This window comes from Biomphalaria glabrata, chromosome 13 (genome assembly GCF_947242115.1).
Source record: "Biomphalaria glabrata chromosome 13, xgBioGlab47.1, whole genome shotgun sequence".
Classification (NCBI taxonomy): Eukaryota; Metazoa; Mollusca; class Gastropoda; family Planorbidae; genus Biomphalaria; species Biomphalaria glabrata.
In genome coordinates this window covers 5,896,897-5,923,603 of record NC_074723.1, presented here as the reverse complement: position 1 = coordinate 5,923,603, position 26,707 = coordinate 5,896,897, and the positions used below count along the sequence as shown (strand labels likewise).

The 26,707-nt window shown below is 35.5% G+C and overlaps 3 protein-coding genes across 5 annotated transcripts in view; all 3 read left to right on the top strand.

The window, feature by feature from the left end:
* Positions 1-26,707, top strand: part of LOC106070416 (GTPase IMAP family member 7-like) — a 374,699-nt gene that overhangs the window by 265,845 nt on the left and 82,147 nt on the right. The window lies entirely within an intron of this gene.
* Positions 159-7,977, top strand: LOC106070071 (uncharacterized). Its single transcript, XM_013229902.2, has 3 exons — positions 159-539; positions 5,156-5,425; positions 6,586-7,977. Exons 1-3 carry the CDS (start codon positions 476-478, stop codon positions 7,320-7,322), a joined length of 1,071 nt encoding a protein of 356 aa, XP_013085356.2. The 5' UTR covers positions 159-475; the 3' UTR covers positions 7,323-7,977.
* LOC106070419 (uncharacterized) lies at positions 13,797-24,914 on the top strand. 3 transcript variants are annotated; one of them, XM_056008123.1, is made up of 6 exons: positions 13,797-14,003; positions 15,468-15,538; positions 16,381-16,557; positions 17,784-17,948; positions 22,230-22,529; positions 24,463-24,914. In XM_056008123.1, the coding sequence occupies exons 2-6, from the start codon at positions 15,484-15,486 to the stop codon at positions 24,606-24,608; spliced, it is 843 nt and encodes a 280-aa protein (XP_055864098.1). In that variant the 5' UTR covers positions 13,797-14,003; positions 15,468-15,483; the 3' UTR covers positions 24,609-24,914. The 3 variants fall into 3 exon arrangements, with proteins under 3 accessions (XP_055864098.1, XP_055864096.1, XP_055864097.1); XM_056008121.1 differs by having other exon boundaries at positions 24,333-24,912; XM_056008122.1 differs by lacking the exon at positions 15,468-15,538 and having other exon boundaries at positions 24,333-24,913.

Here is a 26,707-nt window from a genome sequence, read left to right as displayed (position 1 = left end):
TGAGACAGGTGAATTTACTGTAATCTGATTTCAAAAATTCAAAAATGTCGTAACAGTTATGAAGCGCTAAAGTACGTAGACTGTTTTTATCAATCTTGATAACAGAACCTTCTCCGTGTGATATTTCCTAACCCAAACAAACTGCGCACAGATATCAATCCCTTACACTGATAGTGACTACACATAGATTACAGTGCATAGAATAAGTTACGATACGACTTGGGCGGCACCCACTTGTAGCATAGAGCTATAGGAATAGTGTGTAATCATCTAAATTTTTTGTTTATAAACTTTGTCAATGTGATGAGTCTTGAGCTTTGTCGGACAGAAGGATCATCATTCTCAACAAGGTGCACAACACTATTTACAATGTTCTTGGCAAATCTGTGTTCCCGTATTTGTGTCATAGAAAATCTCTGACTGACTCGGCAACATTTCAACAGAGACTAGGAAGAGCCTTGACCAGAGAGTTCATATGGTCATGAATACGTTATTCACCGTTTTGTTCGATATTGGACTAATCTCACTTTTAATTACATGTAAGTGACTTGCACTTCGACCTAATCATTTCTTAACTTACGATTATCATCATTATTTCTCCTCTTAGACTTATTTTTTTTTTATATGCCGGGTGTTTCGCCAAGTATTACTCTGAGTGAAAAATTAGTATTATAATAATAATTGTGTTCTTTGACAGGTTTGAAACTATTTGAATGCAAAACAATAGATTGGTTAGACCGCTGTGCCCACAAATAATTAACTTGGAGTATTTCTAAATTTTTCAGTTAAAGAACTGAAATTGTAATAGGCTACTATTTTATGTGTACAATTACTCGTGTAATTGGATGATGGACATTTTTTCTTTTATTTCCTTACACAAGTGAACTTATATATATATATATATAAACACATTTAGTTGGTTTGATAACTCAAACAAGGTAAAGAAACTGTACTTGACTAAAGTAGCGGTATAAGTTGAATTATCCCCCTTTATATAAAGTAGGTGTCTGCTTTAAAGTTCAAACTAACCAAGATAATTATAAAGAGAATTAGATGAATTACAGAAATGGGAATCAAATTGGAGCATGTCTTTCCACCCAGAAAAATGTCAGTTGTTAAGAGTAACAAAAAAACTAAAACAAATTAATTCCACTTATCTTATTCATGGCAAACCAGTAACACAGACTAAAAACGCAAAATACCTAGGTGTTATAATAAATGAAAAACTATCATGGAATCCACATATTGATGAAACTACAAAAAAATCAAACAAAGCATTAGGATTTATTAAAAGAAATTTCTATAAATCAAATAAGAACATAAAACTAAAATGTTATTTAACCTTGGTTAGGCCAATAATAGAATATGCATCCTCCGTTTGGGACCCCTCAACTCAAGAAAACATTAAGAAACTGGAACAGACACAAAATAGAGCAGTGAGATTCATAACAAACGAATATTCACATTTGACTAAAGTAACACCTTTAGTAAAATCACTAAATTTAGAAAGTCTTCAGGACAGAAGGCTCAAAAGTAAAGTAGCAATCATACATAAAACACTGAACCATAATCTTCAAATACAAAAACAAAATTTAATAAAATACTCTGAAAGACACAAAGATAAAGGCACATTCCTCATCCCATATGCTAGGACAAATTTGTACAAATACTCCTTCTTCCCTAGTGCTATTAGAGCATGGAATGGGTTGCCTGAGCTAGCCAGGAAAACCAGTGACTTGTCAGAATTTAAGTCATTGGTTAATATGCATGACTAAATGCATGACGCGTAGGACGTAATCATCTTCTTTTTTGAAGTAACGTCTGTAATTATAAAAGATAAGATTATATAAGATAAAACCTGTTTTCATAAGCATCTGTCTATTTATTAAAATAAAGAAATGACGACCAAAGACGCCAGACCTATCTTAAAAATCTTATCTTATATAATACAGACGTTACGCGCTCTTGGCAAGATGGCTGCTCCCTGTTTACTGTTATAAGAGATGACCTATAAACATGTCTTCTATCTTATTTTATAAACTAGAGACGCTACTTCAAAACAGAAGATGATGTCGTCCTACGTTTTGTTATAAGCTAGGCTTAAGTTACTCTCTACCGTTGTTCTATCTAAGCCATTTCCGTTCCAAGTGTATTCTTAATGTGTAGTAACGTCACTAAAGGAAATTCCCGCTTTGTTCCAACTTGTGCGCGTCCAACTAATAGAGTCATTACACTGTGGTGTTGTGGCTGTTACTATATATAAGTTATAATGTTTTAATTCGATAATTTACACCTAGAATTAGCGCGGGGCCTTTGAAAGTGCGGAGCCCACCGCGTCCGCATAGGTTGCAGTGACCTAAGTCCGGCCCTGTGTTGATCATAGCTATTTTAAATAATATCTAATAATATCAACTTACCGAAGCCTGTAATATAATCCTCTTTGTGGGTTGTGTTATCCAATCCGTTTGGAAAACAAAATGAATAAGCCACTAATTAACATAAAATAAGATCAAATACAGGAACCTAGTATCCAGGCAAAGGTATCGGAACTATATTTGACCCAGATTATAAATTTTCAAGGAAAATAAACAAGAGTACAATAATTTGAAATATATAAATACATTGAGAAAAGAATAACACTAAAGATTGACCCTGAAAAGTCCGTGCCCAGCAATTCACAACATGTGAATACAATATTATCCGGTTAATAGCGCTACCGGTTAATCGCATCCGCCACTTATTCCTTTTATAGAATTGAATCTGTTTAATTGAACCGGCCGGTTATTAGGAACAAAACGATCGCGCCCCGATGTGGTCTGATTATCCAGATTCGACTGTATAAACAAAGAGTGGTCACTTTGTTAAGCAGGTAAAATATATCTGTCAAGTTCTTTACGTTGGTGGTGCCGTGTGATGCAGTTTGCAGAGATCCTAGATAGCGAGAAACGCTACAATATGTATATATAGTTCGTCCATCGTGGTTTGATGATGACCACTTTGTCATCCAGGGGGACTGAGGGCTTTGCACTGGGGTTTTATGCCTCCTCATGCGGCTGGTGAGACCTATGTGAGCCCGGAATGTTCGGCCGCACACTGGGCAGGTTATTCCAGCTGGAGCTAGTGTCGTTTGCCTTGCTTTTCTTCTCTGGCGTTTTTCTTCTGCCAGCATTGTTCTTTTTTCCTCAGCAACCTGTGCGCCAGGTGCCTGGGTCTATAATGTAAGACATAAGACTAGATTAATCTACAGATGACAGAAACGTAACTTCACGAGCTTATGACAGAATAGAGGACATTTTTTTTTCACTAACAAAAGTAACTCTATTGTAAGAAAACTTCCCATATGTCATAGTACAGATTATTATTATTATTTTGGAATTGAATTTTTAAATTTTAATCTCTATTGTAAGACGAATTTCAATATGTTATAATAAAGACTTTTATTATTATTTTGGAAGTGAATTCTCTGGCTCTGCCAGGGTCAAGCATAGTTAAAGGAAAACAAGATTCATTGTAGTCTTTTAGGTTAACAGTGTCCACTGAAAAATTATCTGATGATGTGGCAAGTCTGCAGCAGTACTCCCCTTTGACAGTAAGGATCCTCTTAGGGACGCTTAGGCCATCGAATGTGTCTGGGAGGTCTATTTACCAACAGAGTATATCGTTACTATCGATAGCTTCTAAAGTCACTAAATAAGTTTAAATTTATCGTATCTATTATTATTATTTGTAATTTGCCACTTCTTATGTTCCGACAGTTACGCTGGGCAGGGCAGGGAACCTATCCCGTACGGGGGACGGGCATATGCCAAATTCAGTCTTATTTTGGTGAGCTGAAAGGTGGTCAACAGATGTGCCCCACGAAAACGCTTTAAAGACCAGTTTAGGTGCATCTTGCTTTAGCAGACGTAGAAGAGGGCACCTGGTTGTATGCGGCTACAGAACGAAGCAGCTGGAGGTCACTTACAAATGGCCGCGGGATGCATTTTTTTGAGAACGAAAGAAATTCGCCGAAGAGGACAGGCGCAGACGGCGAGAAGAAAATCGACCACCGGTTCAATTAGATACGAAGTCATATGACTTTGAAAAGCAGAATCCCACAACCATGCTACATTTTCCCGTTATGAAAAATCTCTTTTACATGTCTCATATATATATATTCATAAAGTCTTCATATGCGAATATCCGAACAAGGATTAACCCCTACAATATGTATATAACGGATGTTCACCGAGCCTACGTCTGCTAGTGTCGATCTCATTAATAGTCTCCCCTTTTTATTCATCCAAAATATTGTCTTCACATCTATTTATTACATTTACTAGGGTTACTTTTTAAAAAAAACTTTTTTACAAAATTGTATCAAATTAAAACAAAACAAAAAAAATAATAAAAAAAATTTACGAAAAATTAATAAGTAACACATAAAAATGTTTTCTTAAAAATTAATTCCTCCTTTGTGGAGCGCATAAAGATCTGAAATTTCTCATACAATAGCTACTAGTAAGGTTTGCCATGCACTTAAATACAGTATCACAATGGGTTAATTTGACCATCACTCAAAACATAACCCTCAGTCTGTTATACCGCTTGGGCACCACACAAGACTTGTCGACCATTTTTCTCCATTCGTCTCTATCTTAGAACCTCCTTCAACAGCAGGACCGTCCATTCTTGTATGCTATTTTCCCATCACTATCTCACTATACCTCTTCTTTCTTTTCCTGATACTGTTCCCTGAAGGATGGTCCTTTAGTTGGGGTGAATCGAGACAATCTAGTAGATTATATTATGTAGAGCACAGCTGGGTCGTCATAGCAACGCTAACAGACGCACTCTGACGCTGAAAGGTTCAAAACTCAAGAATCAAATTTTCTGTAACAGTTGGAGTTGAGATTTGCCAGAAGAAACAAAATTCTTTCAAGCCCCTTTAACAGTGTCCAAAGAGAAAGATTTTGATGCTGTGACAGGTCTGATTCAGGTCTGATGCAGGTCTGATGCAGGTCTGATTCAGTAGAGCTACCATCCAGTGGCAGGCAATATGAACCCTTTTAGAAATGTTTAGTGCCTCGAATAACCTTTATCTTTGGGTCCCGATATAGTATTACTATTAATGTTCGTATCCTAAATGCTTCTTTCTTTGATGACCTATATTTAGGTTCATCACAGCAGACGATCACACTCAAAGTCAATAATATCACGGACTATGTTGAAGTTTACGCTGGCAGCAGCCTGGAAGTCCTGTGTTCGACCTCCACTGAGACGGGCCTGCCAATAGTTCTCTACAGTCAACTGCATAAACTCAAAGTGTCACATGCTAGACAACTGAATCACTTTATGATGACGATGTCTCATAAGGCCGACAATTTTACCTTAAGTTGTCGTTGTGGACCTATGGAAGCCACAGTCACAGTAGTCGTTCTTGATTGTAAGTATAAAATAAATATCTTTGGAGTATTTTAGAATGTATTCAATTAATATTTAGGTAAGCATTAAATAGGTATTTTACAAATATTTTAAAATACATACAAGAAGGTAAGTATTATATAATTATTTTGTAAATATTTTGAAACATCACATATCTATCATCCAGTGAGTATAAATTTATATCTACGTATGTATAATGAAATAATACAAAAAATATTTCAGTAAGTATTAATTTGGACCTACGTATGTATAATGAAATACATAAAAAAAAGTATTTTGGTAAGGATTAAATAGGTGTATTGTACAAATTTTGAAATGCATACAAGAAGTCTTTATCTTACATAACAATTCGTTGCCACTAATTAATACATTAGTTATACAATGTAAGGTCTGGTTGATTGGCTGACTTAAACGCAACTCCTATTGAGTGGTCTGATCATTGTAATTTGTGTATGACATAAACTGGCTAATTTTTACGATTTTAGTTTTAAATGTGATTTCAATGTAATCAGATTTAGTTGTTGTTTTTTTACTAATAATTAATATTTCTGAATTTGAGAAAATGTGACATTTGAAGCCGTGAAGATTTTAACAGAGCCATTTTTCTTAAAATAGAATTTTATATGGTTGTAGTCTGAATTGTCTGAATAGAACACTTGTCAAAGATTCCCTGGTCATGTGATATGCACTTCGAACTGTCGTCACGTAAGTTGGGAATTTAAAACTGCTATCTATAACCCTGTTGCTGTTGCTGAGCGGTAAAGCGTTTGGCTTCTGAACCAAGGGTCCCAGGGTTCGAATCCTGATAAAAATTGGCATTTTTAATTTCGGGATCTGAGTCCACACAGCTCTAATGGGTAACTGACATTAGTCGGGGAAAATTAAAGGCCGTTGGTCGTTGTGCTGGTCTCCTGACACCCTCGTTAACCGTGAGCCACAGCAATAGATGACCTATACATCATCTAGAGTCTAGCCTATAGATCTCAGGTTCTGAAAGGGGAAATTTAGGCCTACTGTCTTTTTATCTGTAGCCCCCGTCGTCCTAAATGACTGTGGGCTTTGAAACATTATTCTAAATTTCTGGAGCGTATAAGACAAATAAACACTGTATCATAACTGTTTATTACAAGCTATGCATAAATTCTCTCTCTATTATTTTAGGTGATGCCAACAATCTCCATTTCATGGCCAACTCAGACAGTGGTAGCCTCGAAGTGAAGGCTGGCAGTCAGATCTACTTCACGTGCACTGCAGACGCTAACTGTGGAGCCCAAAAGACATTAGTCATCAGCATAGGTCCACAGGTTGTGTCCAGTGCCCGCTTGCCCAATGCTACTCACTACACAGAGACCAGGACCTTCTGCGGCCAGTCCTTTACGATGCGCTGTAAAGTAATGGACCACGGGCCGTATAGAGACATTCCCGTCAATGTGACAGCATGCGATGTGAGACCTCGCCATGAAGTAACAACAAGGGCGGTCGCCCGTAAGACAGTACCGTCTTTTGAAGACAGTGGAAGTATTGCTCTGGGCGTGTCTCTCGGAATCACCTCCTTCTTAGTGTTCTCACTGTGTACTATTTGCTTGTGCTGCTGGTGCTCTAACCGTCGGTCCAGAAGACATCAGGAAGGCCAGGCACGTTCTCCACCACCTGTTTCTTTCACATCGACCGACCACCAGGTGACGGTGACAACTGACCACATTCAGGAAAACAGAAATGGCCACATCTTTCATACTGACACCAGTCTTCAGGAAGGTTTGAGTTCCGCCTCTGTCACTGATCCCCCAGACTACAGTAGTCTTCCTCCGTCGTACGATGACGTTGTCCACAATTATAAACAGATTCAACGAGCGAAGTACTCACCTAAAAATAATGGAATTATTGTGACACCTTTATAGACTTGTAGATTTCTTGAAACATAAACTAGTGGCTTCCTATAACGATACGTCTCGATAGAGGTCATGTGTGTTTGGCATCATTACTCTAAGTGTATCCATAATTCTTCGATATTCTTCAATATAGTTCCATTTTTAATGATACACTTGAGTATGTCCCTATCTGTGGATGTCATTGCGTCAGAGGAAGTGACGCTTTTATCAATTGGAAGCCTCTTAGATTTTCAATATATATGCATTATATGCATTAAATATATATATATATATATATATATATATATAGTATTATATACATCCTTCTTTATTATAGTTAGTATTTATATATTTTTTTAATGCTGTTTATATGTGAAGGCCCCATTAGTGGGTAAGACACTGTACTATTTGGTAAATCCGGTCCTGGACAGAGACCTTTGTTAATAGCCAGACCGTTGAAAGTTTTGACTTTTGACCTTGTGTGACAGTATGTTTGCGAGAGTGTGTGTTTGTAGATTTAATCTCGTTACTCACGCGTCTATAGAAAATTATTTTAATGTGCATTGTTTTTGCAAAAAAGGCTGTCACCATATATACAGTGTAAAATGACTGGATTAATTTATTCTCTTAAAAATCATGTATTTGTTAATGTTTATTAAAGTAAAAAAAAAACACAAAGATAATATATTATCAGTTTGTGCTATGAAATAGGCTAGTTGTTCTGCATGTACATAATCAGCAAATGTGAGTGGCTCAACATCTTTAAGTCTAGGGAGATGAGTTTCTGTTCATCTTTCATTTCTGCGTTTCCCAAACTTTTTCCTTAGCACATTCTGAGGATTTAGCATAACACTTCGCACATTCTGAGTATTTAGCGGAACACTTCGCACATTCTGAGTATTTAGCGGAACACTTCGCACATTCTTAGTATTTAGCGAAACACTTCGCACATTCTGAGTATTTAGCGGAACACGTTGCACATTCTGAGTATTTAGCGGAACACTTCGCACATTCTGAGTATTTAGCGAAACACTTCGCACATTCTGAGTATTTAGCGGAACACGTTGCACATTCTGAGTATTTAGCGGAACACTTCGCACATTCTGAGTATTTAGCGGAACACTTCGCACATTCTGAGTATTTAGCGGAACACTTCGCACATTCTGAGTATTTAGCGGAACACTTTACACATTCTGAGTATTTAGCGGAACACTTTGCACATTCTGAGTATTTAGCGGAACACTTTGCACATTCTGAGTATTTAGCGGAACACTTCGCACATTCTGAGTATTTAGCGGAACACGTTGCTTATCTTTACGAGATATTAATTCTTGTGGTGGTCTAAGGTAGATAATGTTCCCCCTTTAGACGTTGTCGCTAGGGCAGATGATGTAAAGGCCATCTGTGGCCTACAGGTAACCAGGGTGTCATTTTGCCAGCACAACGACCAACCGTCTTTACTTTTTCCCTAACTAATTTCAGCTGGGCTAACTCAGAGGCGCCCAAGGATCCCGAAATTAAAAAAAAAAAAACAGTCTTCACCAGGAATCGAACCCGTGACCCCCCGGTTAAGAAGCAAAGCGCCTGCGCCTCTTTATATGGTGGCCTACTAATAATTAGTCCAGTAGTACGTGGAACACCTAATCAGGCCCAGCGGAACACTGTTTGGGAAACACTGGTCTGTTTAATGAAAGATGTGTTCGGGTTCATCTTTTGCCACAAACGAGAAGGAACCTCGTTATGAATTTATGTGAACAGACAAGCAGCATAAACACAAGAGTGCAGAAAAAGAAAGATGTGTCTATTGGGAGTACTTTGCATGAATTATTATTTTAATCTTGGAATCTTAGACTCCTGAGGTATAAAGTTCTTTTGAATACATATTAGTCATTGGCTTCACTTGTGCTTCTGTAACAATTTTATGTCAGATCATCACTGTATTGAAACAGGCAGAAACGTTGCGTTTCGTCCCTTTTTATTTTTAACCAAATTTATATCCACTCTGTCTGTCCGTCTGGTAAATATTTGAGGATTCACAGATATGGCTAAATTTTGTTGGGTTTAGTCCCCTTAATTATTTGTTAACGTTATTTTTCCCTCACGCAATATCCAATTAAGTTGATCTCTTAAACAATTATTTATTGTACCAAATAAGACATGAATCAATAAACAAAATACTCATTTAGTCAATTAATTATTGGTAACATAAAAGAATGAAAATTCCTGCCATTGAAAGAGACTCTAAGGCAAAAGATAGAGAGGAATGGAGAAAGATGGTTTACGAATCTTTTTGGTTCCCCAACGCTACAACAGACTAATGGATAGGTAAAGGTAATAAAGGAAAAGGTAACTAACTTATTTTGTTTGATATTGAATAATGGCAATAACTTGTACATTATCGGTAGATTCAATTTTAAGGTCTGAGTTCCTCCCCTTTTGTAAGCTGAGCTGACGTAACCCGAGGGTCTCCTGAGTCTTATATATAAAATATAGGTATTATAATTAATGAAAAACTGTCATGGAACTCCCATATTGATAAAACTTTTTAAAAAATCAAACAAAGCATTAGGGTTTATTGAAAGAAATTTCTATAAATGAAATAAGAACATAAAACTAAAATGTTATTTAACCTTGGTTAGGCCAATAATAGAATATGCATCCACTGTTTGGTACCCCTCAACTCAAGAAAACATTAAGAAACTGGAACAGACACAAAATAGAGCAGTGAGATTCAAAACTAACGAATTATTCACATTTACCTTTAGTAAAATCACTTAATTTAGAAAGCCTTCAGGATAGAAGACTTAAAAGTAAAGTAGCAATTATACATAAAACACTGAACCATAATCTTCAAATACAAAAAAAAAAAAACAAAAAAAAAAATCTAATAAAATAATAAAGAATACACAAAAATAGAAGCACATTCCTCGTTCCATATGCTTGAACAAATTTGTACAAATACTCCTACTTCCCTAGTGCTATTAGAGAATGGAATGGGTTGCCTGAGCCAGCCAGGAAAACCATTGACTTGGCAGAATTTAGGTCATTGGTTATTATGCATGACAAAATGCATGACGAATAGGACGTAATCATCTTCTTTTTGAAGTAACGTCTGTATTATATAAAATAAGATAAGATGATATATCTATCTATCTATCTATCTATCTATCTATCTATCTATCTATCTATCTATCTATCTATCTATCTATCTATCTATCTATCTATCTATCTATCTATCTATTTATCTACCTGTCTGTCTATTTATCTATCTATCTGTCTATCTATCTATCTATCTATCTATCTATCTGTCTATCTGTCTGTCTGTCTGTCTGTCTGTCTATCTATCTATCTATCTATCTATCTATCTATCTATCTATCTATCTATCTATCTATCTATCTATCTGTCTGTCTATTTATCTATCTATCTATCTATCTATCTATCTATCTATCTATCTATCTATCTATCTATCTATCTATCTATCTACCTGTCTGTCTGTCTATTTATCTATCTATCTATCTATCTATCTATCTATCTATCTATCTATCTATCTATCTATCTGTCTATCTGTCTGTCTGTCTTTCTATTTATCTATCTATCTATCTATCTATCTATCTATCTATCTATCTATCTATCTGTCTGTCTGTCTGTCTATCTATCTAGATCTATATTTTCTTTGGTTTTTCTTTTTGTCTCTCTCTTTCTCACCTAAGGAATCACTTAAACATGAAAACAAAACACCTTCTTCTCTACCCACCCACCTATAGTTTCCCACTGTCCCAGTTAAGGTGCACCAATGTTACTGTTACAGCAGACTACGATCCTGTCCATAACGTCGAATGAACAGGAACACACCTAGACCGAGATTAACACGCGATAAACAATTTGTTGACATGCGCTAGGAAATGACGTAATGAGATCCTGTGCGGTGCGTGCTATAAATAAAGGTTTTCGTAACACTGGAAAACCCTTTTACGTACAACGTCATAGATTGCGGGAAACCTTATGGCCATCCCAACAAATAAATCTAGGTCAAGGAAGCGGTGTATTAAGGAGTGTCAAATTAAATATTGAACTACGTAATGGAATGTAAATAGATTATTAAAACCAGCGGTTCTCAACCTTTTTAGTTCCGCGACCACTTTTTACAATTGTCCTCTATGTGACGACCCCCAGCAGTAAAATCATGTTTTCGCTAAGGTTATAATATGGTATCCATAATGTAAATATCAGATAAAATAACCAAAAGCTGTACGTGTAATCACCAAACTATAAATATTCCTGTTGATAACTAATTACAAATAACCGAGATTGTAATTTTATGACTTCCATGTATTTCCTTGTATATCGTGATCAACATATTCATTTTTTTTTACTTATGTTGTAATTTGAAACGGAGCGTTTGATGGATCGTAATTAAGACTGTTAAAAATAAATACTTATGCTATATATATATATATATATATATATATATATATACGTAATTTAAGAGGCCAAAAAAAAAGGGGGGGGGAGAACAAGTAGCTGTTCGCCCGTCACTAAATAACAGGGCCGGACTTAACCATTGTGGGGCCCTATGCAAAAAGGATCTCACGGCGCCAAGTTTGTGTAGGGATACGGATAATAAGTGAAAATTAGAGTTTGTATTAGAAAATAAATTCGTCTTTGCATTTTATTCATTCTTTAATACGGACAGAATTACTTTACGAGCCTTGCGTGTAGTGAAGTCATACAGTATATCATTAAAATTCTTTTTCCTACAAAGATCACGCTCAATAGCAAGAATTACCAAATGTTTCAATCTATCTACGAGAATTGTTAACCTCAAGTAATTCTTCATTAGTTTGAGGCGCGAGACGTTCTTTCACTAGATTCCACAATTACGGGTATAACATAATGCCGTTTTTTTTATCGCACGTAGGATTGGCGTTTTCCATATTGAATAACACCCCAAAATGTCAGTTTTGTCTATATATTTTAGGAGATTTGTATTGTATGAGTTTTCAAAAGATTTTAATAATTTCCGGATATTTCTTCGTATATTTTGCAATTTCAGGAGATTTCCAGGAGCTTCTGGTAAATCTACAGGAGGCCGCGTGAAATCTGTTATATATGATAAAATGGTTTAATTAATTAGTTTATACACCTAGAATTAGCGCGGGTCCCATGAAATTTCGGGGCCTACTGCGATCGCGTAGGTTGCAGTGGCCTAAGGCCGGCCCTGAAAAATAGCGGCGTATGCTACGTCGCCGGTTGACTAGTTTATATTTTAAATAATACTTAGAGCTAAGATCATGCCACCTTGCAGAAGAATGAAATAGAGAAGTTGTACATTTAATTTCATTTTTTAAATAAAAAAAATAATTTTATATGAATATTCTAAATTTTTTGTTTTAAATGTATAGTTTATATTTTATAATGAGATCCTAGGTTGAAGTAACTCTGGAGCTTCAATTATATATTACCAGCACGCAACTAAAGGACACTCCTTAATCACGACAGTGTTGTCAATCAAACAGTGAGTTAAATAGAGTAACACCTTTATTAAAATTACTAAATTTAGAAAGCCTTCAGGACAGAAGACTCAAAAGTAAAGTAACAATTATACATAAAACACTGAATCATAAACTTCAAATACAAAAACAAAATTTAATAAAATACTCTGAAAGACACAAAGATAAAGACACATTCCTCGTCCCATATGCTAGGAAAAATTTGTACAAATACTCCTTCTTCCCTAGTGCTATTAGAGCATGGAATGGGCTGCCTGAGCTAGCTAGGAAAACAAGTGACTTGGCAGAATTTAAGACATTGGTTAACATGCATAACATCTGTATTATATAAGATAGAAGATTTAATATACTGTACGTAAAATGCAAAAATAAAATGTCTACAAGATTAAGAAAAAAAAAAGATAAAAGTCTCTTACCCGTAGATATTATGATATTTGTTTTTGACAAAGCTTACATCAACCAACTCTGTCTGTCTGACTAGGTGTAATCTTTGATCTAGAATTTCACAATATACAAAGGCGCATGGATATTTTTTTTTTAAGGCGAAAGAACTTTCTGCAATACACAGAGGCGATTGCTCATTTTGCAAGGCGCTGAGGTGTTTGGACAATAATTGTGTTAAAGAGAAGCGTGATACATTAATGGGGTATATATTAATGCATTTGTAAATCTAAATCATATATCGGCACAATCTGGTTCAACTCGGTGTCCGCTTCTGTCAGATCATCATGATTATTCATGATACAATATTGTTGAAAACAAACAAATGTTCTGGAAGATTATATTCAATCAATTTGAAAGTGTCCTTAATGTTCTTTAGGTAATAACTATGTCATTCTAAGGTTTTTGAGTAACTTGGCATCAGACCTGATCATTAACCAAATATAGTACTGTCTTTTTTTTTAAATTCTAGTATTCGTTTTAAAATAATGGATCGGTAACCTGACTAGCCTGACCTGTGTTACTTAAAACAGGATGTTACACTTTAAGGAAAGGTAGACTTAATAACGGTGTGTTGACAGTTTACATAGAATCCTAAACAATTTTCATATGACGTGGTTTTGTTCTGAGGTAGACAACATGGAACAGTTTTCTTAATTCAAATTGCATCCTATAGTTTTTTGCAATCGTCATAGTAAGCGGAAAGGGCGGTAACTTTCTCTTTTCTCATACTCCCCTCTGTACTTGAAGAGTTTAAAGGTAGGCTGATTGATTCTCATTTTAATGGATTCGTTCTTTGATTTAAAAATAATTTTCCAGTTTTGTTGTTGTTGTTATAATGTACTTTATTTTACTCAAACATTTAAGAGTTCCACTTTAAAAATTAGAATTATCATAAATTCATAATCATTGTAATTGTATGGCATATTTATGTAAGTTGTAGAGAGCTATAAATGATACGTGTATTTTTACGGTAATAGCTGCCAGACTTAATCAGTATAGGCCGTATCGCAGAGTTATAATAAAGGCCTTCTCATGCCAACTCGGTAACCACTCTGATAGCGAAGAGTTTTGTGAATCGTTGACAAGGGGGGATAATTCCTCTTCTTATTAACCAAAAAATGTTACAATACACTAGCAGACAAATTCAACTACCAATAGAGGAGCCCACTCAATATGACATTGTAATATAACTTTTTATAGATTTTAGTATTAGTTTTGCAATAGGTTTTTGGCTATGTCCATGAAAACTAAATCTTAAAGATAGGCGAGACATTTGTAATTTTACATGTATCGAACAATCAAGGAGACATACAAACAGACCAAAGATGCTGTATACAGTGTATACTTAGAGACATATGTTGTTTTTTTAGAAAACTTCTATAAACTCCCTCTGTCTGTCTGTCTGGTAAAAACGTTTGAACATGTTTTTTTCTCCTATTTCCTATTCTCGGATCAAGTTCAAACTTTGTACAAGTATTTATTGTACCGATTGGATAAAAAAAAATATTAACCAGAAAGGGATCTAAACCCTGCCAGTTTTAGATGAATGGCAATAATAAGTGGTTCGTAACCTTAGATATAGAAGTAGAAAACACCAATCTGTGGGAGATGAGTGGACAGAAAAATATAGAAATGCAGATCTTAGAGAGGAAGTGGAGATGGATTGGTCACACCCTTAGAAAAGATACCAGCAACAGAGCTAGGCAGGCCTTAGAGTGGAACCCCCAGGGAACAAGACGCAGAGGAAGACCAAAAAGAACATGGCGACGCAGTGTACTTGAAGAAGCAGAGAAGACCGGGAAGAGCTGGGACACCATCAAAAAGCTAGCAAGAGACCGTGGAGAGTGGCGTGTTTTTGTCGAGGCCCTATGTTTCATGAGGAACTCAAAGGAGTGATGATGATGATGATGAACCTTAGATATACTCTTTTTTTTTCTTTTTTTTTTTTTTAAGTAATATATTTCTTTTCTTTACTTTGTTTGGTATTTGACCTTTTTCTTATGTAAGTGGTGACGTTAGTGATGCCTAAACTTTGGCCCGCGGACTTTAACCGGTCCTTGACGCAGGTTTATCTCGCTGTCGAACAGTGTACATTAAAGCCACAGAATTTCGGACTCATTTAGTTTAGGAAGATTTGGTCCCTGACAAACGTTTAAGAAATGTATAAATTATCAAAACCATCCAAACAAATTTCTAGCTTAGACAAACCTCTATTTCCAGAATTGTCTACCAGAGTATGTACTTAGTTTCATTATGGTCGATTGGATTTGCACTGCTTTGTATGTTCAAGTGTAAGTCTTTTTAAATTCTTAAACTTTATAAAGTCATATTTTGAACCTCTTCTGAAACCACTGATGTTATAACCATCTACACCAAAGAGTATGGCTGCCTGGTCGTGCGGTTTGCGCGCTGGACTGTCGTTCAGATTTATCGATGGTCCAGGGTTCACACCCTGCCCGCTCCCATCCCACGTCGCCCTGCGGGAGGTTGGTTTGGACTAGGAAGTAATTATCTTCAACTTTGAAGGAACATTTTAACAAACAAACAAACAAACAGAGTAGCTGTAAAAGGTTATTCACATTTCAATATGTATGCTGAAAGTTACTATATTGGTTCTGGTTACTTTAAATACGCTTATCAATAATAGTTATGATACGACTGATAAAGGGACTAGGGGACTACAATGAATTTTGTTTCTCTTTAACGAAACTCAACCCTGGCAGTGTCGGAACATGGATACTCTTTCGTTTCTAACATAATAATAATAATAATAATAATAATAATAATAATAATAATAATAATAATAATAATAGTAATAGTAATAGTAATCATAATAATAATGTATTTTTTAAAACTTTTATTAAACTTAGATTTAACCTTCTATTTTTTATGGTCAAGCTCAGCTTGCTTTATTTAATATCATTCATTATCTTGTCATATCCTCATTGTCGTCACTATCATTCTCACCGATTACCGTATTGCGTTATCTATTTGGATTTTTTATCTACACTAATCTAAATACAAATATTGTGAAGCAAAAAAAAAAGGTGGCGTTTTTTTTTGCAATATTCGTATCTATATAAATGGAATGTAAATAATTGTAATTTGTCTATGTATACCACTCCACTTCCAGACACCGTTCTCGGCTCTACAATCAACAGTCTGCGATTAATAGAACTTCAGAACTTCACTGTTGAGTGTCTTCACGGAAATGTCCAGTGGATGGTCACTTTTGGAAACTCTAGGTCTCGAGCAGCATTATGCCAGAGAAACTCCACCTATGTGGGTTGTACTAACGAACTAGGCTCTAGTAAGACTATAAAAAATAATTGAATTTAATAAATAAAAATGTAATTTTCTTTCACATATATGTATGTTCTATTTAAAAAGCTTGTATTAACTCAATCTGTCTGTCTGTATGGTAAAAGGTTTGTACATGTTATTTTTCCCACACCCAATCTTGGATTTAAGCTGAAATTTTACCTGGCAACACAAGAATCGGAAAAAAGTTAACCAATTAATTTATTAACTATTGCTAATTCATTATTTTGTTTGGTGTCTTTAACAAGGGAAAGAACTCATACTTGACAGATGTGGTGGTATTAGTTGAATTAGTCCCCTTGAGGAATCATGAGCCCTGAGTGAACATTTTTTTTTTATGCTTTAAAAAAAACGATAATGAAAACATTCACCAAGATACCCCCCATTCTTTCTTCCCCCTTTCACAACTGGTCCAGACAGATGATTGGATTATAACGCTATGAGAAAGCTAAAAGCTAACTAAAACAATTGTCAAAAACATTTATATTCGCACAGATTTATTGTGTCTAGGCAAGCCAAGCATATAATTACAAAACTGATACAAAATATTTCATACGATGCACATATTATAAGCTTTTTTTTTCAAGTATTCTTTTATGTTTTTCTTGTACTTAAATTAAGAATTATAAATTATAAAAAGTCATTTAGGATAAATACAAACTCACAATGAACTCCACACAACTCCCCCTTTGCAGACACTGCGCCCACCTTAATGAAAACGTAAACTATATCCTCTTTGAATGCCCCTTCCTAAATCCACCTTAGGCAGACCCTACTTCCACTACAGCCTAACAGCCTGTACGGCAGTGCTGAACATCTGAAGAAAACACCACACTTTTTTTCCCTTGGCACAGTCTGCAAAAGAGCTCATAGCTCAGCAGCAATAAAGCTGGCTAGAAGATAAAGTATTTATAATTACTGTTATTATTCAGATTCGCCTTCACCTATCTCTTAATCGGTTTTTATGTTTCGGCACCACACATGATCTGTCGACGTCTTTCTCCCATCTACTTTGTCATATGCCTTGAATGAAACTCTTTCAAAGACATCCAGGCCATATTGACTTCCCAGTGCTTCCATTCTTTATTATCATTCATAAATGTATCTACACAATCGCAAAGGATCGCACATGCTATAATGTGATGTACTTTGTTGTGTGTGTGTGTGTCACTACCTGTGTATGTGTGTAAATACTTTATATGTATTTTTTAACAGGTGTTATTGTCAGTTATAAAAAGCCAGAAGAATATAATAGTTCACATATGGCAAGTCCAAAAACATCATATTTTCATGCCATTAGAGTGGACCCTTACCTGAAACGAATAGAGTGCCAGGATTATAATAATAACAGTCTTGTGACATGGATTGTCGAAGTAACAAGTAAGCATTTTAAATATGTGATAAAAGCACCATCATATACCATTATATTTGATTACCTTTTAACCATTACCTGGCAATCGATAAAAGCACCATCATATACCATTATATTTGATTACCTTTTAACCATTACCTGGCAATCGATAAAATCACAATCATATACCATTATATTTGATTACCTTTTAACCATTACCTGGCAATCGATAAAAGCACCATCATATACCATTATATGTGATTACCTTTTAACCATTACCTGGCAATCGATAAAAGCACCATCATATACCATTATATTTGATTACCTTTTAACCATTACCTGGCAATCGATAAAAGCACCATCATATACCATTATATTTGATTACCTTTTAACCATTACCTGGCAATCGATAAAAGCACCATCATATACCATTATATTTGATTACCTTTTAACCATTACCTGGCAATCGATAAAAGCACCATCATATACCATTATATTTGATTACCTTTTAACCATTACCTGTCAATCGATAAAATCACCATCATATACCATTATATTTGATTACCTTTTAACCATTACCTGTCAATCGATAAAATCACCATCATATACCATTATATTTGATTACCTTTTAACCATTACCTGGCAATCGATAAAATCACCATCATATACCATTATATTTGATTACCTTTTAACCATTACCTGTCAATCGATAAAATCACCATCATATACCATTATATTTGATTACCTTTTAACCATTACCTGGCAATCGATAAAATCACCATCATATACCATTATATTTGATTACCTTTTAACCATTACCTGGCAATCGATAAAAGCACCATCATATACCACTATATTTGACTACCTTTTAACCATTACCTGGCAATCGATAAAAGCACCATCATATACTACCATCTAGTGATTTATAAAAAAAAGCAACGAACCGATAGTCTCAGGGTGGTCAAAGATAAACAAACAAACCTGAGCATTATCTTGTGAACAGACGAAGTATTGAACCATTATATCTGACTCACAGTGAACCACATGCTCATAACAATAGGTTCATTAAATACTTATACATATTAACAATGTAATAATAATAGTAATAATAATTATTTTGCCCATCAGACGTCTATTTCGTATGCAGGAAGGATACTGGCATTTTATAAATTGTAGTTAATAATTTCTGATGTTTGGGCTGAAAATACTGAAACCTTGCTTTGCTTACCAAACTGGGGACTAAACTGGGAGGACCCTTTGGGAGCCACCTCTGAATTTGTGCAATAAGTCTTTTTAACTTCTTTTTTTTTAGTTATATTACAGAAGTTTAGATTGTTTGTAAAAAGAAAGCCATGAATCAAACTGCAGCAGACGGCGGATATACTATTGGCATGAATCGTGAAGCAGATAGAAATGTAACATTTTGGTCATTTGTCATACTCGAAATAACTTGATTAGCCAGGGGTTACCTCCAAGGGAAATAACTTACTTTTTAGCAGCCGGAAATTTCGACCGTTGGATGTAGCTGTGGTTCACTTTAATCAGAAGTCAAAGCCGTTGAGATGATCAGATCATGTATTTCTGTTTCCATTGCTAATCCAGCTTAGATGTTAAAAAATACTAAATCAGAACAAGTATAAAAAAAAGTTGATGTTTGTACAAATCTATTCCTCCTTTATGCAACCGATAATAATCCATACTTTCTCATTGTATATACATCTTTAAATGATAGTTGTTAATGTATCAAAAACACATAGAGTATTATATTAATACGATAACCAATTGACATCATCTCCACGATATTAATTGGAAACAATTACTATGAGTGGTAGGTGTCCAATTAAACAAATTGATATACGGCCGAAATGACCAAAAAAAAAAAAAATACAAGGTTACAAAGACAGTTTGTGTGGAGACAAAAACTCAAAATCGGCCACCGAAGTGGTCCACCCAGGCAGGTTTCAATATTTTAAGAAAGAACATCCGAATTAAATTATATCAAAGACAAATGAGAGATAAGAATGGAGAAAGAAGGTTGACAGATCTTGTGTAGTGTCCCAACGGTCCCGAGTATCAAAGAATAGGTGCAAGTGAATGCAAAGTTAGATGTGAGCCTGGCCTAACTAGTTCCCCTTTCAGACCTTGTGGTCTATAGGGCAGATGATGTAAAGTTCATCTGTTTTTGTGGCCTACGGTTAACGAGGGTGTCATGAAGCCAGCACAACGACCAACCGCTTTTGCTTTTCCCCAACTAATGTCAGGTACCTATTAAGGCTGGGTGAACTCAGAGGCGCACAAGGATTCCGAAGTTGAAAATCTCAGTCTTCACCAGGATTCGAACCCGGGACACCCGTTCGGAAGCCAAGCGCTTTACCTGGCCTATTACGTGTTATATTAGATGTAATTGTTTTGATAGAGCTCATTGCGTTATTCGTATCGTCAATAAAACTTATCATTTCCTCTACCATAATACGAATGCTTATGAAAATGCAGTTTATAAGATTACAATTCGTTTTAAATTAGGTCTATTTTTTAATGCATACTAAATAGCATTTTCTCTTTTTAAAAAACTGCTTGCATAAGTGATTTAAAAAATTAGAAGTAGCCGTTCCATCAGAACTTTGATTGTCTAAAATCTAAAATATTGTGATGTCGGATTTTCACTATCCTTTCTAGTTTACGAGATCTAAACGGGACGAACGGACAGACGGACAGACATTTCACACAAAACTAATAGCGTCTTTTCCCCTTTCGGGGGCCGCTAAAAAAATTAATCCCTAATAGGGAAAAGTAAGTCCATAAAAGAAGCATCAATCCATAAAATTAGATTTTAAAAAAGTTCTTCTATTAGACTAATTATCTCCGATATTAATTGGAAACAATTAATATCGGCGGTAGGTATCCACTAAAAAAAAAACGGTATGAGGCCCGATAACTAAAAAGAGGCATGAAGCCTTAAAAATAAAGAAAAGGTTCCTCTATTAACTGCACATCCCTTATGTATGACTTTGTACAGAAACCTTCAAGCAGATCTATTAATGAATTCAACTCTTCATAGAGCACAATGAAACAATTGATTCAACCGGTACAAGAAATAATTGTGCTAATTTCAGCTTGATCAGAGATTGGGGATTTGATAAATAACGTGTAAAAACATTTTTACCAGACAGACAAACAGACAGACAGAGTGAGTTCAGGGCCGGTCTTAGACCACTGCAACCTATGCGGTCGCAGTGGGCCCCGCGCTTTCATAGGCCCCGCGCTAATTCTAGGTGAAATCATTATATTGCAAAATATATGCGGAAAATTCCTGGAAATCTTATCTTATCTTATATAACACAGACGTTACTTCAAAAAAGAAGATGATTACGTCCTACGCGTCATGCAATCTCCTGAATTTATTAAAATCTCCGGAAAACTCATAAAAATCTCCTGAAAAATATACTAAATTGTCATTTGTGGGTTTCATTCATTGCGGAAAATGCCTATCCTATGCGCGATAAAAGAAAAAAATAATTGTCAGCTTTCATGTAATAAAATGTAATAATGGGGCTAATTTTCATATTAATCGGAAGTTCCAATACTTTATTTACTTTCATAGTCACAGGTATAGATATATGTCATAGGTTGCAAAGTTCGTAAAGTAAAGTTAATTTGATCGCAATTTTGTACTTAGTAAAGAATGAATAAAATTGAAAGTCGATTTACCTTATAATACAAAACTTAATTTTAATTTATTATCCTTTTTCCCACCCAGACTAGGCCCCGCGCAATCAGTTTTGCATAGGGCCCCGCAACTGTACGGACCGGCCCTGAGTGAGTTGATATTAGCATTGGAAAATCCTTTTCTTTTTTTTAGGAAACAAAAAAGCTTATTTAAGGAAAATAACTCTACACTAGAAACTATATATGTCAATAATGTTTAAGTTATTTCCCTTATTCAATATTAAACAAAAACGAGAAATATCATGTTCAATAGATTATGATATAAAACCTTACATATTTAACCATAGCTGTGAATACTGAAGTAGTAAGTTTTCATGTTGGTATCAAACAAAATAATTAATTACCAGTAATTAATTGATAATTGGTTATTTCATTTCATTGATTTATGTCTTGTCTATACCAATAAATAGTTTTGCAAAGTTTTAAATTAGTCCGTAAATGGATGACGGGAGATAACTCTAAATATTAAATAATGTAAATCGGTAGCACTACATAACCTCCCCTTTTGCCTTTGCCGTTACATATGAACTATCTTCATTAGAGCTGATCTCTTTAGTAAATCCTGATTTATTTCCCCTTTTAAGGTTTAGATGTATCTGTAAACGGACTAACTACCACTGATGTATTGATCTGCGAGAATCAGGATGTCACTGTGACCTGTCAGTCGAAGGGAAGCTCCGACTCGGTGTTGACTGTAATGTACGAGAACTCAGAAGGACTCGTCAAATTATTTGACAGGACAGTTGGCAGCTCGTTGAGTTATACCTTGACCAGGGACACCCACAACTTATACCGTGAGCCACAGGCGTACGTTCAAAAGTTAGGATGCACTCTACAAGGAGGGCTAAATGTTACCAAGCTGATACAATTGCAAGTCATGAACTGTAAGTATATTTTGTATTTCATTGTTTTTATACAATGTAGAGGTCGGTTTTATTTAGACGTAATTAGAGTAGAGCAAATATTTGTACAAAAAGGGACGAAGTAATATCTTGAACTAGTCCTATTTGGTAGGAGGTGTGGTGGCTGAGCGGTAAAGCGCTTGGCTTCTGAACCGAGGGTCCCGGGTTCGAAACCTGGTGAAGACTGGGATTTTTATTTCGGGATCCTTGGGCGCCTCTGAGTCCATCCAGCTCTAATGGGTACCTGACATTAGTTGGGGAAAGTAAAGGCGGTTAGTCGTTGTGCTGGCCACATGACACCCTCGTTTACCGTAGGCCACAGAATCAGATGACCGTTACATCATCTGCCCTATAGACCACAAGGTCTGAAAGGGGAACTATACTTTACTAGTCATATTTGGTACTAGCTGAAATACCCGGCATTACGGATGTTTATTACAAAATGTAGTAGGTTCTTTGTGATTGTGGTAAGAGTCAAGTCAATGACACTTGGAAATCTATGTCCATGACATTTTCGTTCCGTCGGCATGTCTGAAACATTGATTTTTTTAGAAGAGATCCAAGCAGATGTATTTTTTCCATCTCTCTGTTACCCATTGATCATTCATCAGAGCCTTCGGGCACACCGGGAGCCTCTCCCATATACCGTCTCTGTATCACATCAGCCATGCAGGTCTTAGAATCGCCCTTAGGTTACCATGTGTGGATAGTTGGAGAATAGTTAGGGCGCCCTTCTATTCGGCCTGTTCAACAGACTCTCGTTAAGTTCGTTTTCCCTAACGGCTGTTGCCACTGGGTCGTCACGTTGTGGCTGAGAAGCGTTGACCTTGGGCAATATGCTCTAACATATCCGCCGGTCACCTCAATAACCTAAGGAAGATTAATGCCAAATTTCACCTAATCAGTTATACATATATAGATTGACATATACCTGAATATTAATAATAATATATGCATTCAGACAACTTACGAATGGCTTTAATTATTAGATCTGAACTAACTTATTGTGGTAACAAGAGAAACATTAAAAACAAATACTTAAAAAAAAATAATAAAGCTTCTATTAAGTGTACCCGGGCTTCTCAAGCTAATATGGTGTTACAGCTTTCCTATTATATAACTCTATCTACTTATAACGCAGTAGGTATAATTATCACTGGTTCAGCTTTATTTATAAATCAACAAGCAGCACTCGATCAAACACATACACTTTAATAATCTTTACGACATCTCACACAAGCTGGACTCTGTCTGACCACTCTCTGACAACAAACACACTTCCGGTCATTCGCGCAGAGTGTAAAAATAGATTATACATACATACACACATTGATCCGTGAGATACGGTAACCACTTTGTCAGTGAAAGATTGCATTATGAACATTGAAGCTTGTATTGTGAACATTGAAGCTTGTATTATGAACATAAAAGATTGCATTGTGAACATGTAAGATTGTAGAGTTATTTATTGTTTCTATAGACTCGTCCTATTTTACATGTTTGTGTTCACTTAGACTCAGACGACGACCTATAAAGGGGACTAATTCAGCTTATAGTAACACTTCAGTCATTACAATTTCTTTCCCTTGTTCGAGATAGAAAAAAATAAATTAATAATAGTTAATTAATTAATTGGTTAATTTTTTACAATTGTTGCTAGGTAAAAAAAACTTTTAATTTTTTTAAGAAAGCTGGAATTAATCCTTGAAAACATTTTTTATTATTGTATTATTGTTAGTAATACTTCTTAGAGTTAAAATCATTAAGTCTGTCAATGTTCAACAGGTTTTACCATTGAACCACAGTTACCGAGAAGATCAACTGTAAACTTAAGACAGTTTAGTACCATCGGGCTGCCTGTATCTATCGTCTGCTTTGTTATCATTGTTATAGTCATACTGGTCGTGTATTACAGACGCTCCAAGCACGCAGCATCTGGGAGAGGACAGATTAGAGGAGCTCAACAGCATCAAAGTGAGTCACCGTCTTCCGATATCCAGCCGTCCGGAAGTCCAGCGATGCAAATCTCTGCAATTACTAACCGACCAGAATCAATCTTAGTAAAGGACTCTCCACTGCCACCTAACTTCTCAGCGCCGCCACCCTCGTATGAGGAAGTTGTCTACCTGGGACGGTGACATCAAGAACACGCCTGGCAAAATTAAACTGTCTGGCTGTTAGTTTTAAGCTTATGTAAATTCATAATTGTATTAAATGGTAAGCGTAATAATATCTAAATTATAAGACGCCTTTTAATCGTTAGTTGTGGTTATGAAATAGTTATAATCTTTATAGATAAATATTAACTTTAGTTTATAATTAAAAAAAAAAAGATCTGTTTAATTTAAAAGCCCCGTTGTGAAAGTTTTTTATAGAATGATCTTTTGTACTTTAATGAAAACAAAAAAAAAAAAGCTTATTTTGAATATCAATCAGTGCCATATTATATTTTGACAATTGTAAATTACTATTTTACAGACACAATTATAACAACTGATCTATTTTAAGCATCTCTAACTAGAGCCGTCGATGATTAAGCCTAAATATGAAAAAATTTAATCTCTGGTCGAGAGGCCAAGTGCGCTTGAACTTGGCTTGGCTTGGCTACCTAGAAAGGGGCTCGAGGTTCGACACCCGACTCGGGCAGAGTTGTGTTTACTGAGCGCCTAAAGGCAGCACGGAAAACCAACTCCTAGATACCCCCTCCCCCCCACCGGTCCACAAATGAGATTGGACCAAAAAGCGCTCTGAGCATGCTATAAGCATGAAAGTAGCGCTATATAAAAGCTATAATAATAATAATCATAAGCCTAGGACAAATAAGCAATATTCAAGATCTAAACCACAGGGGTTAAATTTACCAACAAAATTCTTACCAACTATATGACAGCCGACATTTTGATCTCTAAAGTACAAAACAATAAATCTTGTCTGCTTATGCACACTTTTTTTTTTAACCTACGTCCAGCTTAAAGACTGTGGTCAATGATACATGTGTGGAACAATTTTAAAACGATTAGATTTAGATCTACAACTATGCTTTTATTATAAAGAATAATTTAAAAGTCCTACAAATTGTCACAGAAAATATTAGGCCCTTTTGAACGTGTGAGTATGCGTGCGTTTTTTTTTTTTTTTATGATGAATTTTTATTGGGGTGTAAAATACGGCTTTTGAAGATGGTTTATTTTAAATCAACGTGCCACTTGAGGTCTAGATCTAGATCTAGATCTGAAAAAATATAAATAAATACGTAAACTGTGGACTAAGTTGCGAAAAGAGGTATTATTGTAGTACTGGCTGGACTAAGTTGCGAATAGAGGTATTATTGTAGTACTGGCTGGACTAAGTTGCGAATAGAGGTATTATTGTAATACTGGTTGGACTAAGTTGTGAATAGAGGTATTATTGTATTACTGGCTGGACTAAGTTGCGAATAGAGGTATTATTGTAGTACTGGCTGGACTAAGTTGCAAATAGAGGTATTATTGTAATACTGGTTGGACTAAGTTGTGAATAGAGGTATTATTGTATTACTGGCTGGACTAAGTTGCGAATAGAGGTATTATTGTAGTACTGGCTGAACTAAGTTGCGAATAGAGGTATTATTGTAGTACTGGCTGGACTAAGTTGTGAATAGAGGTATTATATTAGTACTGGCTGGACTAAGTTGAGAATAGAGGTATTATTGTAATACTGGTTGGACTAAATTGTGAATAGAGGTATTATTGTAGTACTGGCTGGACTAAGTTGCGAATAGAGGTATTGTTGTAGTACTAACTGGACTAAGTTGTGAATAGAGGTATTATTGTAGTACTGGCTGAACTAAGTTGCAAATAGAGGTATTATTGTAGTACTGGCTGGACTAAGTTGCGAATAGATGTATTATTGTAGTACTAGCTGGACTAAGTTGTAAATAGAGATATTATTGTTGTACTGGCTGGACTAAGTTGTGAATAGAGGTATTATTGTAGTACTGGCTGGACTAAGTTGCGAATAGAGGTATTATTGTAATACTGGTTGGACTAAGTTGTGAAAAGAGGTATTATTGTAGTACTGGCTGGACTAAGTTGCGATTAGAGGTATTATTGTAGTACTAACTGGACTAAGTTGTGAATAGAGGTATTATTGTAGTACTGGCTGAACTAAGTTGCAAATAG

Excerpts from the sequence above, each read along its gene's own strand:
- LOC106070071 (XM_013229902.2), top strand. The coding sequence starts at position 476 with ATGGTCATGAATACGTTATTCACCGTTTTGTTCGATATTGGACTAATC. Across the intron at positions 540-5,155 it reads AATCTCACTTTTAATTACAT|GTTCATCACAGCAGACGATC; the intron begins GTAAGTGACTTG and ends ACCTATATTTAG. Across the intron at positions 5,426-6,585 it reads CACAGTAGTCGTTCTTGATT|GTGATGCCAACAATCTCCAT; the intron begins GTAAGTATAAAA and ends CTATTATTTTAG.
- LOC106070419 (XM_056008121.1), top strand. The coding sequence starts at position 15,484 with ATGTACTTAGTTTCATTATGGTCGATTGGATTTGCACTGCTTTGTATG. Across the intron at positions 15,539-16,380 it reads ACTGCTTTGTATGTTCAAGT|ACACCGTTCTCGGCTCTACA; the intron begins GTAAGTCTTTTT and ends CTCCACTTCCAG. Across the intron at positions 17,949-22,229 it reads ATGGATTGTCGAAGTAACAA|GTTTAGATGTATCTGTAAAC; the intron begins GTAAGCATTTTA and ends TCCCCTTTTAAG.